Genomic DNA, 15,567 nt, shown 5'->3' with positions numbered 1-15,567 from the left:
AATTCAGGTGTAGCCATGAATATAGAGGTGTTACAGGGGAAGGAACCTTCCCATTACCTGCTGAGCAGGCCCCTCCTGGACCTCATCAACATTTTGGTCAAGTTTGTCTGTGTGCCCAAAAAACTTGGAAGATAGTCTTCACAGGACACGGCAAATTTCAAAGATTTAAAGATAGGACCTACTAAGCGTTTTACTAAATTTTTGGCTCAAGTACTAAATTGTATGTAATAGAAGTGCAACATGCTAAGGTGGCTAGTTTACTGTGCGCCAGCTTGTTTATGATGAGGCCATAGCAGAGCTATAGGGGTGGTAGGCCAGTAAAGAGTGCCCTCTGGATGATTGGATCCTGGCATCAGGAGCAGGCACTCAGACAGACACTGCCTTTGTCTTTGCAGAAGCTCTTGCAGCAGCCTTAACTCTAATTAGGGGTCTCTGCTTCTCTTCCTGGGCCCATAAAAGTTCAATGGAAAACAGATGAATTTGTTTGGGTGGAGCAGTGGCCTTTAAGTAAAGAGCAGCTGCAGTGTGCTCCAGGAATTAGAAGAACAGAAATACCCGAGACATACTGACCCAGGCCTCAGTCCCTGAAACTCCTGTTTTTGTCATTCAGAAAAAAATCTAAAGGAAAATGAAGAGTATTATATGACTTAACAGCCATTAATTTACAGTAATCATTCTTTGTTTCAAGCTAGTATTTTTGGTTGAAGACTGGATAATCATTATCCTCCATGGAAGCCCATTTCAGATTTAGGACAAATCACCGGAAAGAGCTTTTTTCCTGTTAGTTCAAACCCTACACCTGGACCTGATACAATGTGACTGACTCACTGATGCAGTCCCATGGAAGAATGGCTTACATAGTACTCAATAGCTAATAGTTTAAATTTTGAAGGCCACTCTCAGGAGAGCTTCTCTACAAACATTTAGAGTTGAAAATTTCACTCAAAGCCATAAAGCACAGTCTCTGGTGTGTTAACCTAGTGACCTTATTTACTGTGCTCAGCTGACGCCTAGATTACTGCTACTTTCATAAAGACGAAAATGATGTCTTCCTTTGATTTCCATACTTTAGCTTTGCAAGCTGCATTGCAACAGCAACAAGATCCTATCTTTATGTTGAGTATCAGAGCCCATAATTCTCTTCCGAGGATGCTAAATAAAGAAATGGCTCTTGCTGATGAAGCATCACAGCCTTTAGTGGCCTCCCTGGAGTAGGATGCAGTGACTGCACAGTTGTTTTCAGCAGTCTGCACAGTCCATAAACACCATTTTTTCCTGCTTCTCCAAACAGAACAGATTTTTTGTTTGGATATAATTCCTGTGCCCCATCTCTCCCTTTAGGACCTTTGCAGGAGTCAGTCCCCAGGGGCATTATGGCAAATGGTATCATGCATATTGCCTTGTTCAGTCAGCATAAATGTTCATGTTGGGTAGACACTTCCATATTCGTATGGCCACACTCATGATGGGGGAGAAGTTCTCTCCTATCATTGCTCACTAGAATGTTTTGTGATGGCTTACCTCTCCTTCAATTTTAAAGACTTTTGTCTCCAATGGAAAATTCACATGTTATTGGGATTTCTTATAATCCCAAGGCCAAAGAGTAGTAGAGAGTTCACACAAACTACTGAGAGAGCAGATTGATAGATGGGGGAGGTATTAATCTGAATAAGGCTCACCCTTAACATCTTATTAACATGGCATTGCTTACTTTAAATTAAAAAAAAAAAAAAAAAGACAAGGGAAATGCTGCAGCTCATAAACATTGGGCACCTGAGTCAGGCCCTGCAAGGTCACCCTTGGGGACCTGGAAAGATGTAATAACTGGTAAATGCCAATCACAGGCGCCACTACTTACCATTGGGAGAGGTTTCTCTTGTGGTTTTCCAGAAAATGGACTGCAGCCCATCTGTACCCCGACTCGGCTCACCAGATCCTGGACAGCTGAGAACAGCAATAAAGCAGATGAAACCGAGCAGCCACAAGTCGGCAGCAAGCACCTGCCCTGCTCATGCGTTCACTTACTGCACTGACTCCAACTAATGCCAGGACTGAAAATGATTGGGTGTTGGTACCTCAGCCTCTCTTGTTAGCAGAGGTGGAGGACAAAGGACCATGTCCGCAGCTGCTTGTTAATGGCTCCAGCCTATTTCCTGATATGGATCCTATAAGATTAGATTCTAAAATTTGAAATGATACTGCTCCCATGCCCAGATACCCTCTTTGCTTTTATAACTCTTATAATCTACTTGCCTATGTTATTTTCTCTTTAGTTGTAATGTATAGGCTGGCATATTCCACTCATTGATCAGGAAGCTCTGCTCTGAGGAAAGCAGAATGATACAGTGGTCAGAACTGTAGGAGACCTGGCTGACACTTTTTGGCACACTGCACTTCTAAATAAGCATGGCACACCATGCCCTAGAACTCAGAACACTGAATTCTGAAGTAGCATGAGTAGCTTATCTCTCTGTCCTTATCATACACATTGCTGTCTTGTCAGAGGATACTCCAGTAACAATGGCATTTTCTTAATTGGTTATTGATGAAGGAGGCCTAGCCCATTGTAAATGGTGCCATCCATGCCCAGGTGGTCCTTGGTTCTGTAAGAAAGCAGGCAGAGCAAACCATAGAGAACATGGTGCTCTTCCTGGCCTCTGCATCAGCTTCTGACTCCAGGTTCCTGTCCTCACTGCTTTAGATGCTGAACTGTGATATGGAACTGGGAGTGGAATAAACTCTTTCTTCCTCAAGTTGTTTTGGTCATGGGGTTTCATCACAGCAATAGTGATCCTAAGAAAATAGAGTTGCCATCTGTCAACATGCTGATTCTTTTGGACTGTTGATGGGAAGGTTCCCTGGGTTGACAACTTTGTGAATAAAAGACTCTAGGTTACTTCAATATCTATGGTGGGAAGTATCCTAGCAACTTCTCAGCCTTCTCTCTTTCCAGAATCCAGATGTAGCTACCATCCAGAATAGACTCTGAAATGATGAAATGGGTGCCCAGTCTATGGGCATGGAAAACAGAGAATAATGACACTGTTTTGTGTGTAGCAGATGTCTGCTGGCTTGAGTTGCAGTGTAGACATCGGAGGCGTGGTACTGTGCATCATTTATGCTGTGTGGATCATGCCCTCCTGCCCCAAGCATTCCAGAAGCCCGAGGTCCTTCACTCTTAGCTCATGTCTCCAGACCAGCTCAGACCACCTCAGAAGTGTTCCTTCCCAGAACTATGTTATTTGGCCATAAAGTCCCATCAGGCCAAAGTAGTGATGTTTTATTCACTATGACACCACTCTGCCTTACATAGCCCTTGGCACACAGCAGATGTTTATTAAATATTTGTGGGTGGCAAGGAGGAGTTGCCAGAATGTCAGATGCTGAGAATTAGGAATGCCTCACTGTCTATTTGGAGCTGGCTGGCTAGTGTGGGGGGCAGACACAGCTCATTTCAAGATTCCAGAACCATGCAAGGCCTCTGGAGGCCACCTGAGCTGCTTCTCCCTCATTCCCTGGGTGGACAAGATGACAAAATAGCCAGAAAAGAACTTAGATCCGTGTCATGCAACTTCTGAGAGTATGGCTGGTGGGAGGAGCCCGGCCTGCAGTGTGAACCTCTGGGACACAGGGTGCATAAGTGCTCTGTGTTCACCCCACCCCAAGCTCCAGAGTCAGAAACGCAGACAACAGACCTATCTATACCACATGCTTTGTGTTGTTCCTCTGGGATATGGTGGAGAGGAATAAAGAGGACCAAGGGAACCTAGGGGCTTGAACACAAAGTCAGAGGGCCTTTTAGTACTGTTACCACCTGCAGAGCTGTAATTAAGCACACACTCCCAAAGCCCATCTGTCCATCATTCCTTGTGTCTTCCAAGCTAGCAGAGAAGGTGCTGCAGCTTGTAGGCATCCTCTATCAGTACTGGGTCAGACATTAGAGTTCCAGAGCATAGACTTGCCTGGAGGGACGTTGCCAGCCTTCTGCTGACAGATGCTTTCCTTTTCAAGGGATGAGGGGGCAGATGCGGCTCTTGAGCCTTCATTATGAGAGTAAAGCATCAAGTTGTCTTAGTAGTATACAGATTTGGGGTTCCTGGGATGAAGCTGCATTGGGATACAATAGAAACAGGAGTGGGGACTGGGACTGGCCCTGCTCTGCAGCCCTGTATCCTCCCTGATTGAGGCAGAGGGACCTATGGTTGGTTATAACTCTTCATAAGATGGGAACACTAATATTCCCACCCAGTAAGAGTGCATGAGATGGTATGTCACAATGGGACTGCCACTCTGTGCCTGGCAAAGCACATATATTATTGTGATGCAGCTCACAGTGATAGGATGTGTGACACTTTTGGCTAAGAGAGTCTAGTCCAGCTAAGGATCAAGACCAATGTGCCTGAGGTGACTGAGAATCTGTGGCTATGGGTTCTCTGTTTGCAAGGGCACATGTGACCCCTAGCTGGAGTGCTTGTCAAGACTCAGCGTGGAGGAGTAAGTTCCGGCAGCGGAGGGGTGCAGGTGATGCCAGTGCTGGCAGATGGCCTCCCCAGAATGTGAGTGGCCAGGAAGGCATCCATGGGGAAGACTGGCTGAGCCATTTCTCAAGCAAGGTACTGTGAGCCGGGCAGTGCAGCTCCCACTGCCTGTTTACACCCACCTCCCCCTGCAGTGGTGCAGATTGTATTGTTGTGTTTCTGACGCTGTTTCTCCCTGCCTCATGTGCAAGCCTTTGCGATTTCTATAAAGTCTCTAGTTTGTGGTGAGGCCACTCTGACCCACACATCTGCCTTCCAGTCCGTGACTGTGCCACCCACCCCATGTTACCCCCAGGGAATAGTCTCCTGTCTGCCTGGGACGCGAGGTTATTAGCCTGAAACCAAATTGCTGAGTGGACCAGAGGTTCAGGTGTAGGAGTGCCTAATGACTTGAGTACCTCCTGGTTGTTGAGAGCAGTCTGTCTTCCACTGCTTTGCCCTGCTCTACCCTGAGCTTGAGATTTGCCTCTCTGCAGTGCGCTAGCCTATGGTGGAAAGAGCTCCCTGGATGCTCTGTTGTGTTTTTACATTCCTTTTCCCATCTACCCTTGCAGTAGCCCTGTCTTTTTCACCATGGTGGTTAGAAATTAATTCCCTTGCAGATTTTCAAATAATAGTGTGTGTGTGTACCCACAGGAGCCAGATGAGATCCTCCTGGAGCTGGAGCTAGTCAGTTGTGAGCCACCTAACATAGGTGCTGGGAATTGAACTTGGTCTTCTGGAAAGAACTCCTGACAGCTGATCTCTGTAGCACCACCTGTTGATTTTAGACATCCCAGTTAGGAGACAGTGTTTATAGTATACAGTTGTTCAGGTTGTCTGTTTCTGAACAGAAATCTTTAGTTTTTGGTAAGATAGCAACTGTGCACTCATGTAGCTCTAACATGTGAATGCTAATTAAAGAGTCCCATGTTAACTTGCAGAAGTGTGCTGGCTCACATGCTCTCCTGGTGACTCTGTCGCTTTACTGCTCGCTCATGGTTTCATTGGGAGCCTGCTGTGGAAGACCTAGAAGAAGAAGAATGGGCAGAGACTTTGGTCCATGTGCTCTAGGCCTTTGGTGCTTTTGTTACCTGGGTCTACCCAGGCCTAGTGTGCAAGAAGTGAGCCTGGCTGTGGCAGAGGACAAGGCTGGCCATTGCCTGCCCAGAGGCAAACAGGGGAGTGTGGGCCACAAATCCAGGCCACTGCCTGCAAGAGAGCTTCCACTCCTCTCATTTCCAGATTAGCCTTGTGATAGCTGAGCCTCTCTGTGGTGTCAGGAAATACTGTTTGTTTGGGTTCCTTGTGACACTGGGGCTGACCCCAGGGAGGGCAGGGTAGGAGTTTCCTTAGTACCTCAGGACCAAGGCAACTCAGGCAGGAACATGAGTATGGCCACGCTCTTCGCTTGGTTCTATTCACACAAGGCCACAGGCACTTCCTGAATCCTTGGCTACATTTGGGTAATTTACTTCGCATAGAACGTGTTATATGTTGTCTCTCCTCTGTGCCTGTCTATATGACCACCTGTCCCCCAAAAGCAATCCCAGGACCAGGTCAGGTTTTTCTGCTTCCTCCAGACCCACCTCTATCGACCTGAAATGTCTGTTTGCTGAGGCAGCCTCCCTGCACTGGGAACTAGGAGGCTGCCCTTCATGTTTAAAGAGTTCTTGTTTAAGTGTATGCCACTGGGCTGCATAATTAGCAGATGTTCTCTCCTTTCCTCAAATCTGGGCTTTAACCTTTGAAGAGTTGAGCAGGTTTCCAGATGCTAAGATAAGATCAGATCGTCATCTGATCATCAACTGGATCATCATCTCCAGTTGAGCACTGCTGTGACAAATGAACACTGTGTGGTTCCATGTTACCACGGAGACTCAGTCAGGTTGACTCTGTTGTAGCTGACCATAGCTTCTTTTTCCCACCCTTTATACCCTGGTTTCACCCCTATGGCTGGATAGGAGAAAAGAAGGGGGGAAGAGAGAGAGAGAAAGGAGAGAGGAAGAGAGAGATCTGGATCCAGTTTCTTTCCTCTTTCTTCTTTGAGCACAACTACTAACAAACTGCAGCCAATTGGGCCCCTAATGACGGGCCCTCAGGGCCCTAGCATTTTATACCCTCTGAAAAGTCCCCAGAATTCCAAATGTCACACAATCACAGAAACTGCCTGCAGCTGGCAAAACCCCAACTCTGCTAAAGCACGAGGCAAATCATTGTCAGCTGCTGTGAAGCAGCCCATATTTCTACACCTGGAATTAAAATGAATGCACATTCTTCTATTTCTGTTTTTTAAAGAAACCAGAATCCCATAATCCTCTCTACACTCCCTCCCTCTTGCCATCAGTCCAGTGGTACTGAGTTATGTTTCGTTTTGTTCTTCTGTAAATTTCAAAGCCCTATTTGAAGAGGAGCAAGTATGTGTATGTGTTGTAGAGATTGTTTTACTTTTTTGTTTTTCGTTTTGTGGTAAGGAAAAGGAAAAGCTGAGGTATTAGGTCACTGAACTTCCAGTCTCACTGAGGGGAGAAGTCTGGCTTGCCTGGGCTTCGTGGGCTCTGTGGAGGATTCAAGGGTTCCACCGTTTAGGAAATGGGCCAAAGTCGTGCTGGGCCTCAGGTTTCCCAGGCTGTCTGCCTTTTGGAGTTCTTTCCTGTTAAGTAGACTCTGGGTCCTGCAGGAGGCCATTACCTCAGCCTTCCTACAGCTCTGGATCCAGGACTAGCCTTTCCCTCTAGTTATTGTAGCCACCATCTCTTGCTCCTCTTGCATCTGCATGCAGTACCTGCATGTCTGTCCTTTTGCAAGGTGTTGTCTTTCTCCCTCCTGCAGGTCATCTCCAGCAGCCGCCCTCCTCCCTTAGCTAGCTCAGCAGTGGAGGAGAGAGGCTTGGAAGTGCCATAGCACTGCAGAGAGGGCTGCCTGTCCATCTTCCTTCCGGGGCTTGAGGCTGACGATGTACTGGACAGTCAGTGGGGAAAGAGGGTTAGAAAGCCCAAGAGTGGCTAAGAGCTCAGAAGGTACTGGTAGGAAGCTAGTGAGACTGTGCTGGTTTCCGTGGGCCCTCCCCTGTTAGCGCCGGGGTCCTTCCAAGGCAGCAGCTTCAAGGGTGAAACAGGTTGAAGAGGTAGTTGAGTCAGTAAATGCTGGCATGCAGCATGGTGGCCAAAGGTCAGATCTTCAGGATCCACAGACAAAGCTGAGTATGATGACACCTGCCTGGACCTCAGTGCTGGGGGATAGAGACTGGAGAATCTCTGGTGGCCAGCCAGTACAGCTAAATCCAAGAGTGACCTTCAAATTCAGTAAGAACTTGTCTCAAAAATAAACTCCCACGCACACACATGTGGGCGCGCATACACACACAGACACACATGTAGAATGATTAAGGAAGATGCTTAACATTAACTTCTGGCTTCCATGCCTATGTGTACATGCCTGTATATACGTCTCACACAGAGTATAAAAGTGTTTTCATAGCTATTTCTAATTTAGATAATCTAGCTTCTCCCTTTGTATGTGAAAAAGAGTAGCCCAAAGTTGCCCTTGACAAAGGAGATAAAAATCTGAGCTTTGCCATCTAGGCTGTCCTACCGAAAAGTATTTTTAAAGCTGCCTTAAGCTCCAGCCCAGCCAGTGTGGCTGTGCAGTTCATGCCAGTTCTCAGTACTCTTAAGCCTCAGTTTCATCATCTGTGAAGTGGGGGGGTAGTTGCTGCCACTTAGGGGTTAGGCAATGTGTGAAATACCTATTAAGGTTCTTGGCACCTAGTAGGCACTCATTAGGTGGGAAAGTATACGTACTATTCTCTTTGGGAAGTAATAATCCCTAAATTGGGAAGTAAGGATTTAGTTAAATGTTACCTGCTCAGGGAAGCTACCCCTATCCTCCGTCTGCCCTGTCCCTTGCTCTTCTGCCTCCTTCCCTGACCTACTAATTGGTTTCTGCCATAGGATCTGACCTGGAGTTTTATACTCAGAAGCTCCAGTTGGGTGATTTACTTGTTTCTGTTGGTAATAAAACGGGGGCTTGCCTGGCAACATGGGTGAACCATCGGTCTGGGAAGATGGGATAACCCCTAGGCCGAACATGAGGGACCCCACTGTGTAGCAGTGACAGATAGGCTAGCCATGCTGGAGGGTCTAGCCAGTGGACAGCCATGCTGAGTGCTTGCCTTTCAGCATAGCTCTGTCTCGCAGGTTGGAAACTACAAACGGACTGTGAAGCGGATTGATGATGGCCACCGCCTGTGTGGTGACCTCATGAACTGCTTGCATGAGCGGGCACGCATCGAGAAGGCATATGCACAGCAGCTCACTGAATGGGCCCGACGCTGGAGACAGCTTGTAGAGAAGGGTAAGCAAGCCAGGCATGGTACCAGCTACCCACTTGACAGGGACCCCTGATGAGTTACTCACAAGTGGGCTGGGAGTGCGTCTTGCAGCTCCTGAGGCTGTGTGGTTTTTTGTTTGTTTAGTTGGGCTTTTTGTGGTATTTTTTTGTTTTTTTGGTTTTTTTTTTTGAGAAATGCAGCACAGTGCCTGTCACCTCGTAACCACAGGCTGCATGAGCTCTGTCCCCTTTCCTTGATGACACCAAACTGCCAGTTGCAAAGATTGCTGGTCTCCTGTTGCAGCGCTCCCTTGTCATCCACAGGATGACAAGAGAGTGATATCTACTGAGGGCCTGAGGATGCCGTAGGATGACCATTTCTTCAGCAGAAAGGAAGTTTGTTATGCAAGAGGGAAGAGAGGAAAGAGAAACTGTACAGGCCCACATGGTCTGGATGTGTGAGGACACTATGTCAGTTCATTGCTTTCTAGTTCTAGTTCCCCAAGGCTCAGGAGGAACACTCTTAATCAGGACTGTCACTTTGGATAAGGGGTCTGGATAGGAAGGGGGAGAACCAGCTGGGCCATTGATACTCACAGCAACCTGCAGTCTTTGTTCCCAGTCATGACAGAGAGGAGTGGGGCTTGGGCCAGCAGAAAATTGACTCCTTGGGTCTTCCCTAATCCCCTGGGACTACAAAATGTTCTCTGTCCTGTCTCCATTGACACTCCTCCTCTGGGCCCACCACTCATGAGAGTGAATAAAGATAAGTTCATCTTGAGGGAGATCACTCACAATCATGGACTGTCATAAGAGCAAGAGAATTCTTGATTGAGAGGTGGGCCATTCACTTCAGAGAGTTCTCCTTTTTCTGGCCATCTTTAAACAAATTGAGATCTCTAAATGAAGGAGCAGGGAAGCTGGTTTAGGTGCAAGCTTTGCCATACAAATAGCCTGGCTACCAACTCCTTGCTACTTAAAAGTCAGGCCCAGGCTGGGGAACCGCTCAGTCCTTAAGAGCTCTGGTTGCTCTTTCAGAGGATCTGATTTTGTTACCAACACATGGCAGCTCTAAAGTACCTGTAATTCCAGGGGAGCCAATATCCTCTTCTAGCCTTCATGGGCACCAAATATGCACACACACTCAAACATATGTTTAGAGTAAAAATAAATCTCTTTAAAAAGCCAAGCATAGCATTGCAAACCTGTAGTCCCAGTTGTGTGAAACAGAGATGAGAGGATCCTGGGCAGTTGCTGGCCAACCTGTGTAGCTGAATCCATGAACTCTAGGTTTCATACAGTCTATATCGAAAAACAGAGAGGTGATTAAGGAAGATTAATGTGAGCCTTAGCCTCCACCAAAAATGTATATGCACATCACATATACACTCATTCACACATGTGCATGGAAAATGTGCATATCAGGTGTACATGCTCTCACATAAACACATTGCACACATGGACATGGACACCCATATGCATGTGCACACATAAGAGCTCAAAGGCTTTAGAAAAACAATTGTCTGCAGCCCGGGTTGCTTCCAGGCAGACAGCTGTGGGGGCCACAGGAAACCCTGCTGCTAGCAAAGGCTAAGTTAACACACTTTTCTCCTGTCAGGACCACAGTATGGGACTGTGGAGAAGGCCTGGATGGCTGTCATGACTGAAGCAGAGAGGGTAAGTGAGCTGCACCTGGAAGTGAAGGCATCGCTGATGAATGAAGACTTTGAGAAGATCAAGAACTGGCAGAAGGAGGCCTTTCACAAGCAGATGATGGGAGGCTTCAAGGAAACCAAGGAAGCGGAGGATGGCTTTCGGAAGGCCCAGAAGCCCTGGGCCAAGAAGCTGAAAGAGGTACCTCCCTCCCTCAGCCTTCTTCCTGAGCCTAGTTTTTCTCTCTCTGGGAAGCTACTGCACTGATAGGGCTCCCTGCAGGCACCTGCAGGCACCTGCTTAGCCACAGGAGGACAAAGCTGGTAAAGAGCAGGCCATCCCTGGGCCCAAGACCCTGCTTTATGTGTTTTCTTTACATTTAATCCATACCAGCCCATCATAGACTCAAACTTAAGGTTGTTAACAAAGCTCTCTTTCAATAACAACTCTCCCTGCAGCCTGGGGAATTGTCTGTGTCAGAGATGGAGACCTTTGGACTAATAGACAGGATTAGTTCAAGAATCATCTTTTTCTTATGTGGGATTTTCTCCCAAATTAGCATACAACACAGATGCCACTGTTTCAAAAGCACCAGTCAAACTCCTGTGTGGCCTTGGCTGGCTGGTGGAAGTCATTGGTCATTCTGGCTTCAGCATGTTCACCTCATCTTTTTTGTGGCATGACCTCCACCTCTCACTGGAATGCCACCCGTCCACCTTTGCCAAGAGCTCTGCTTTCCTCAGAGTCATCCATGTGTGCCTCCATTTTTGCTTGCTCTCCCTTTTCTCTATCTTGCTTTTCCCACCTCTCCTTTCACGTTGCCTGCCCTGAGCCTTCATAAATGAAACTGTCTTCCCTCCATGTGTCTGTTTACTGTCCATTTCTCTTTCTCCTGAAATCTGTGGCTTGGGATCACTGTTAAGTATGCATATATCTCGGAGGGAGGGAAGGGCAGGAGCAGGGCATGGGGAAGAGGAGAGACTGTAAAGTAGCTGTTAGACCCAGGGGCCAGGCTCTGTTGCTGATACCTGGAAGGGCTGAGCTGGGATTATCGTCTAAACCGTGTTTCTCAACCTGTGGGTTATGGCCCCCTTTCCACAGGAGGTCGTCACCTAAGACCATTGGAAACACCGATCTTTACTTTGCAGTTCATAACAGTAGCAAAATTAGAGTTAAGAAGTAGCAGTGAAAATAACTTTATGGTTGGTGGGTCACCACAACATGAGGAACTGTAATAAAGGGTTGTAGTGTTAGAAAGGTTGAGAACCCCTGATGTAAGTTCTTGACTTTGGAGACTAGTTTAGACAATATATTATGATGCTTTGTCAAAAAAGCCCTTGGGAATTATAACCTAATCCCTGCCAGCCGCTTTAAGCTTTTTACTCATGGGAGAGATCCCCTCCCGTGTGTGTGTGTGTGTGTGTGTGTGTGTGTGTGTGTGTGTGTGTGTGTGTGTGTGTGTTTGAGACAGGGCATCTCTGTGTAACAGCCCTGGCTGTCCTGGAACTAACTCTAAACCAGGCTGGCGTCGAACTCACCAAGCCCTGCCTGTGTGCACCATTACACCTTTGAAGGTTTTTTGGTTTCTGTTTGCTTTGGTTTTGTTTTTTGGAGCACCTTGTCTTGGCTGTCCTGACATGCTTTTTCCTTAAGTATTTTCACCTCTTTCACTCCAAGCCATCTCAGGGTTTTTCCCTACCATTCCCCATAGAATTCTGTCCCTGTGCTTCTGCGGTTACCATTATATCTCAGCTTGATTGTCCTCCATAGCATTGCAGCCCCTTCTAATTTACTCCAGCATTTAATCATGCCTGCATTTTGCCACCTAATTCAAATCCACAAATTAAGTCATGGATTGATGGCTGTCCTGTGTTCTCAGTGCTTCCAGCCATGTGTGGGTAGATGCTTACAGACTGAGGCCTTGCAGTTGTCCCAGGGTAACATTTGTCTGCAGTTCCCCAGCCTACGTAATGTCTGAAGGTGTGAGCTCGCAGCACGACTACACTGAGAAAGCCCTGTCCCGTAGGTGGAAGCAGCAAAGAAAGCACACCACACAGCATGCAAAGAGGAGAAACTGGCCATCTCCCGGGAAGCCAACAGCAAAGCCGATCCATCCCTCAACCCTGAGCAGCTGAAGAAACTGCAAGACAAGATAGAGAAATGCAAACAGGATGTTCTAAAGGTAAAGCACAGACTTGCTTTGCCCTGTTGAGTGTCAGTGTCTCTTGTGCATAGCACACGGGTCCAGGGGTCCTGGGAACCCTTCTGCTTCTGCTGAGAGGCAGCCTACCTCCAGTGGGTCGGTGAGATGCATGAACGTGGCTTCATCAGAACTCTTTGTAATTTGATTGTATCCTGCTAGTATAGGATGGTCCAGAATCACAAGAATTAAGTACTAATTGCCATCTTGTCATTTACAAGTTCCTGGGGGCTGGATTTCTCTGTTCCCCTTTGTCATTGCTCTATACATGATGGCTCAGGGACCGCCTCCCTGCCTATGGTCTGCAGGACCTGACTCTGCAGGAGCAGACAGAGTGAGGTCACAGCAGGCTGGGTCCCAACAGGACTGAAGGCTGGCATGTGCAAGTGCTGAACTGATTGGCACCTACTTGACATCCTTGCCAGGCTTGATAAGGCCCTGCAATCCCTTTGGATTGTGTGGTGGCATTCCTGCTTTATGAATAAGGAGCCAAGGTCATCGAGGATAAGTAACATGCTGCCCTGGAACATGAGAGCGGCAATTCTGACTTCAGCATCTGCACCTTGCATTACCATTTCTTCACCACCATTCCTAGCATGGGGAAAGCCATCTCCATAAGGGTCTATGGCTCCAGTAGCCCCCAACCCAGTGGGGTCAGGGACTGGGGGATCTTTGAAAACAGCCTCACATGAGGGATCTGGGCCTCATGCTAGATAGGAGTGGGTACTTGAGTTCAAGAAACATAAGGCCTTGGGAACACTAAGACATTGCTAGGGCCATAGGAGTCTGCTGCCCTGAAGGTGTTTAGAAAAAAGATAAAGCACACCCATGGTGTGTCTGTCTGTCTGTGTCTGTATAAAGGAAGGAGAGGGAGGAGCAGATGCCGCCAATGTGGCGCTTCTGCAACAGACCCAGAGCATGAGGTCTGACCAGAAGTATCTGTCATGGAGGCAGACGCTTGTATTGGTGGCCTCCCTTTTGAAACTTTTCCTTCCTGGGTGTCCGGCCAGTAATCTCAGAATCTAAATAATCCCTAGAATGCTGGAGAGAAGTTCAAGCTAGCACCAGCTGTCACTCATGGACTGTCTTCCTGGCTAGGCCAGAAATGTGTCTTGCAGTATTCATTAGAGAGGAGGTTCCCATCAGGCACAGCCTCTTTGATAAACCATTGAGGACTTTCTACATCTACATTGGGGTTTTCTGAACAGTGATGACTCTGCTTTGTCCCTAGTTGATTCTGGGGCAGGATATAGACTCAATATATCAACTGGAAATGGGGGGATCCAGTAAGAGGAACATTGGGGTACTCCAAAGACTCCAGTACCTCAGTGCTGTGATCCAACGCTCCCAACCAGTGCTTCCATCTTGGGACACAGAATAGTGCTAAAGTTGGCAGGGTGTGACCAGAAATTCTATGGAGCTCTGTTCTTGCATATGTGACCTTTTCTTTTCTCATGGGGGACCCAGCTGAGCCATTCCTTACATTCAGAAGATGGAACTAGATGCCAAGAGAAAGGGGTTAAAAAACAGGAATAGGGCCCAGAATGTGAGTGGAAACTGTTTCTAGTAGGCCAGGAAAGGCTCAAAGAAGTCTCTGTAGAACATACAGAAAGGGGCCCCTGAGCCTGGGTCCCGGGTTAGATGGAGTACATTTGGTGCCCCAGTGTGAGAAGACAAAAATTGTTCTAGTGGCCAGGAAGAGTATGCATGTATGCATGTGTTCCTGTAGTTAAAAGTAGTTTCCGACAGGCCCATAAATCTATCTTTAGTTCTCAGGGCACTCAGGTAGTTGGTTCTTCTTCCTGTGTAGAATACCTGAGAAACAGCTTGAAATAGTTCAGTTTCAGAGACTTCATGTCGGGCTGCCTGGGTTCTGTTGTTCCAGACGCTCAAGTTAGAACACCATGACAGTGGAAGCATGTAGTAAAGAAGGCAGAAACCACCAGGGAGGAAGGATGCAAACAGGGTAGCTCCACCTGAGACCTACTTCCTCAAACCAGGCCTGCCTTAAGAACCCACCCAGGTGTGGACGCTGTAATGAAGTTAGAGCCCATCTGAATACTGCGGTGACCATCTCTCACCTCCATCTACCTGTGGTGGGGGGGCACAGAAATCACAGGGCACATGCAATAAACAAGAGCGAGGTGGAAACAAACCTCTGTCTATGGCATTTTGAACACAGACCAAGGACAAGTATGAGAAGGCCCTGAAGGAGCTTGATCAGACCACACCCCAGTACATGGAGAACATGGAGCAGGTGTTCGAGCAGTGTCAGCAGTTTGAAGAGAAGCGCCTGCGCTTCTTCCGGGAGGTTCTGCTGGAGGTTCAGAAGCACTTGGACCTGTCCAATGTGGCTAGGTGAGTGCCCTGAGCAAAAGCCAACTGTCAGTCACAGGAAGCTGGTGTCAGTACACGAAGGTAATGCCCAGCTGCCTTGGGGTGGCAGGGCTTTTCACACCACATTGCAGATACCCAGATACATGCTTGCAGGGCAGGCGTGGTGGGCTTGATGCTGTCACCTCTAAACAGACCTGACGCTGTCTCTTCTGGTGCCACAGCCAGGACAGGCCAGACCCAGCACTCTAGAAATCCATCTGGGTTGATGCAGCACTGCCCAGGCCTCATGTCTTCTGCCCCAGTCCCTTGTAGACGCCTTCATGAGGCCTTCTCATCCCTGCTGCCAGATTGGCCTTGATATCTTGGTGGCTGAAGATCCTGGGGAGACCAGAACAGTGAGACACTTCCATTTGACTTGTGATACAGTGTGCCCACATCAGGAGACTCAGATGACTGGGGACACAGAGAGAAATCCACTTCCTACATCCATCTGGGAGAACCCTTGAGAAATGAATGTCAGGTCAAAGC

At 47.7% G+C, this 15,567-nt stretch overlaps 1 protein-coding gene and 1 long non-coding RNA gene across 8 annotated transcripts in view; one reads left to right on the top strand and one right to left on the bottom strand.

Annotated features, from left to right (window-relative positions):
* Pacsin2 (protein kinase C and casein kinase substrate in neurons 2) overlaps positions 1 to 15,567 on the top strand; it is a 91,283-nt gene that overhangs the window by 65,076 nt on the left and 10,640 nt on the right. For 5 of the 7 annotated variants that reach the window (XM_031351052.1, XM_031351045.1, XM_031351017.1 and 2 more), the window contains 4 exons: positions 8,717 to 8,873; positions 10,468 to 10,703; positions 12,529 to 12,684; positions 14,885 to 15,060. In XM_031351052.1, the coding sequence (XP_031206912.1) occupies positions 8,717 to 8,873; positions 10,468 to 10,703; positions 12,529 to 12,684; positions 14,885 to 15,060 (725 nt within the window). Of the gene's footprint in view, positions 1 to 4,235; positions 4,614 to 8,716; positions 8,874 to 10,467; positions 10,704 to 12,528; positions 12,685 to 14,884; positions 15,061 to 15,567 lie in introns of those variants that run through there. The other 2 variants (XM_031351007.1, XM_031351001.1) reach the window with 2 other exon arrangements.
* Positions 5,121 to 15,529, bottom strand: LOC116076946. The gene is made up of 4 exons (XR_004113143.1): positions 14,859 to 15,529; positions 10,055 to 10,151; positions 5,478 to 5,546; positions 5,121 to 5,295 (listed from the first exon to the last, which is right to left on the bottom strand). It is a non-coding gene; the product is annotated as an uncharacterized LOC116076946 (long non-coding RNA).

This window comes from Mastomys coucha, unplaced genomic scaffold (genome assembly GCF_008632895.1).
Source record: "Mastomys coucha isolate ucsf_1 unplaced genomic scaffold, UCSF_Mcou_1 pScaffold11, whole genome shotgun sequence".
Taxonomy (NCBI): Eukaryota; Metazoa; Chordata; class Mammalia; order Rodentia; family Muridae; genus Mastomys; species Mastomys coucha.
Note: the sequence above shows the minus strand (reverse complement) of the source record. Positions and strands in the feature narration are given on the sequence as shown.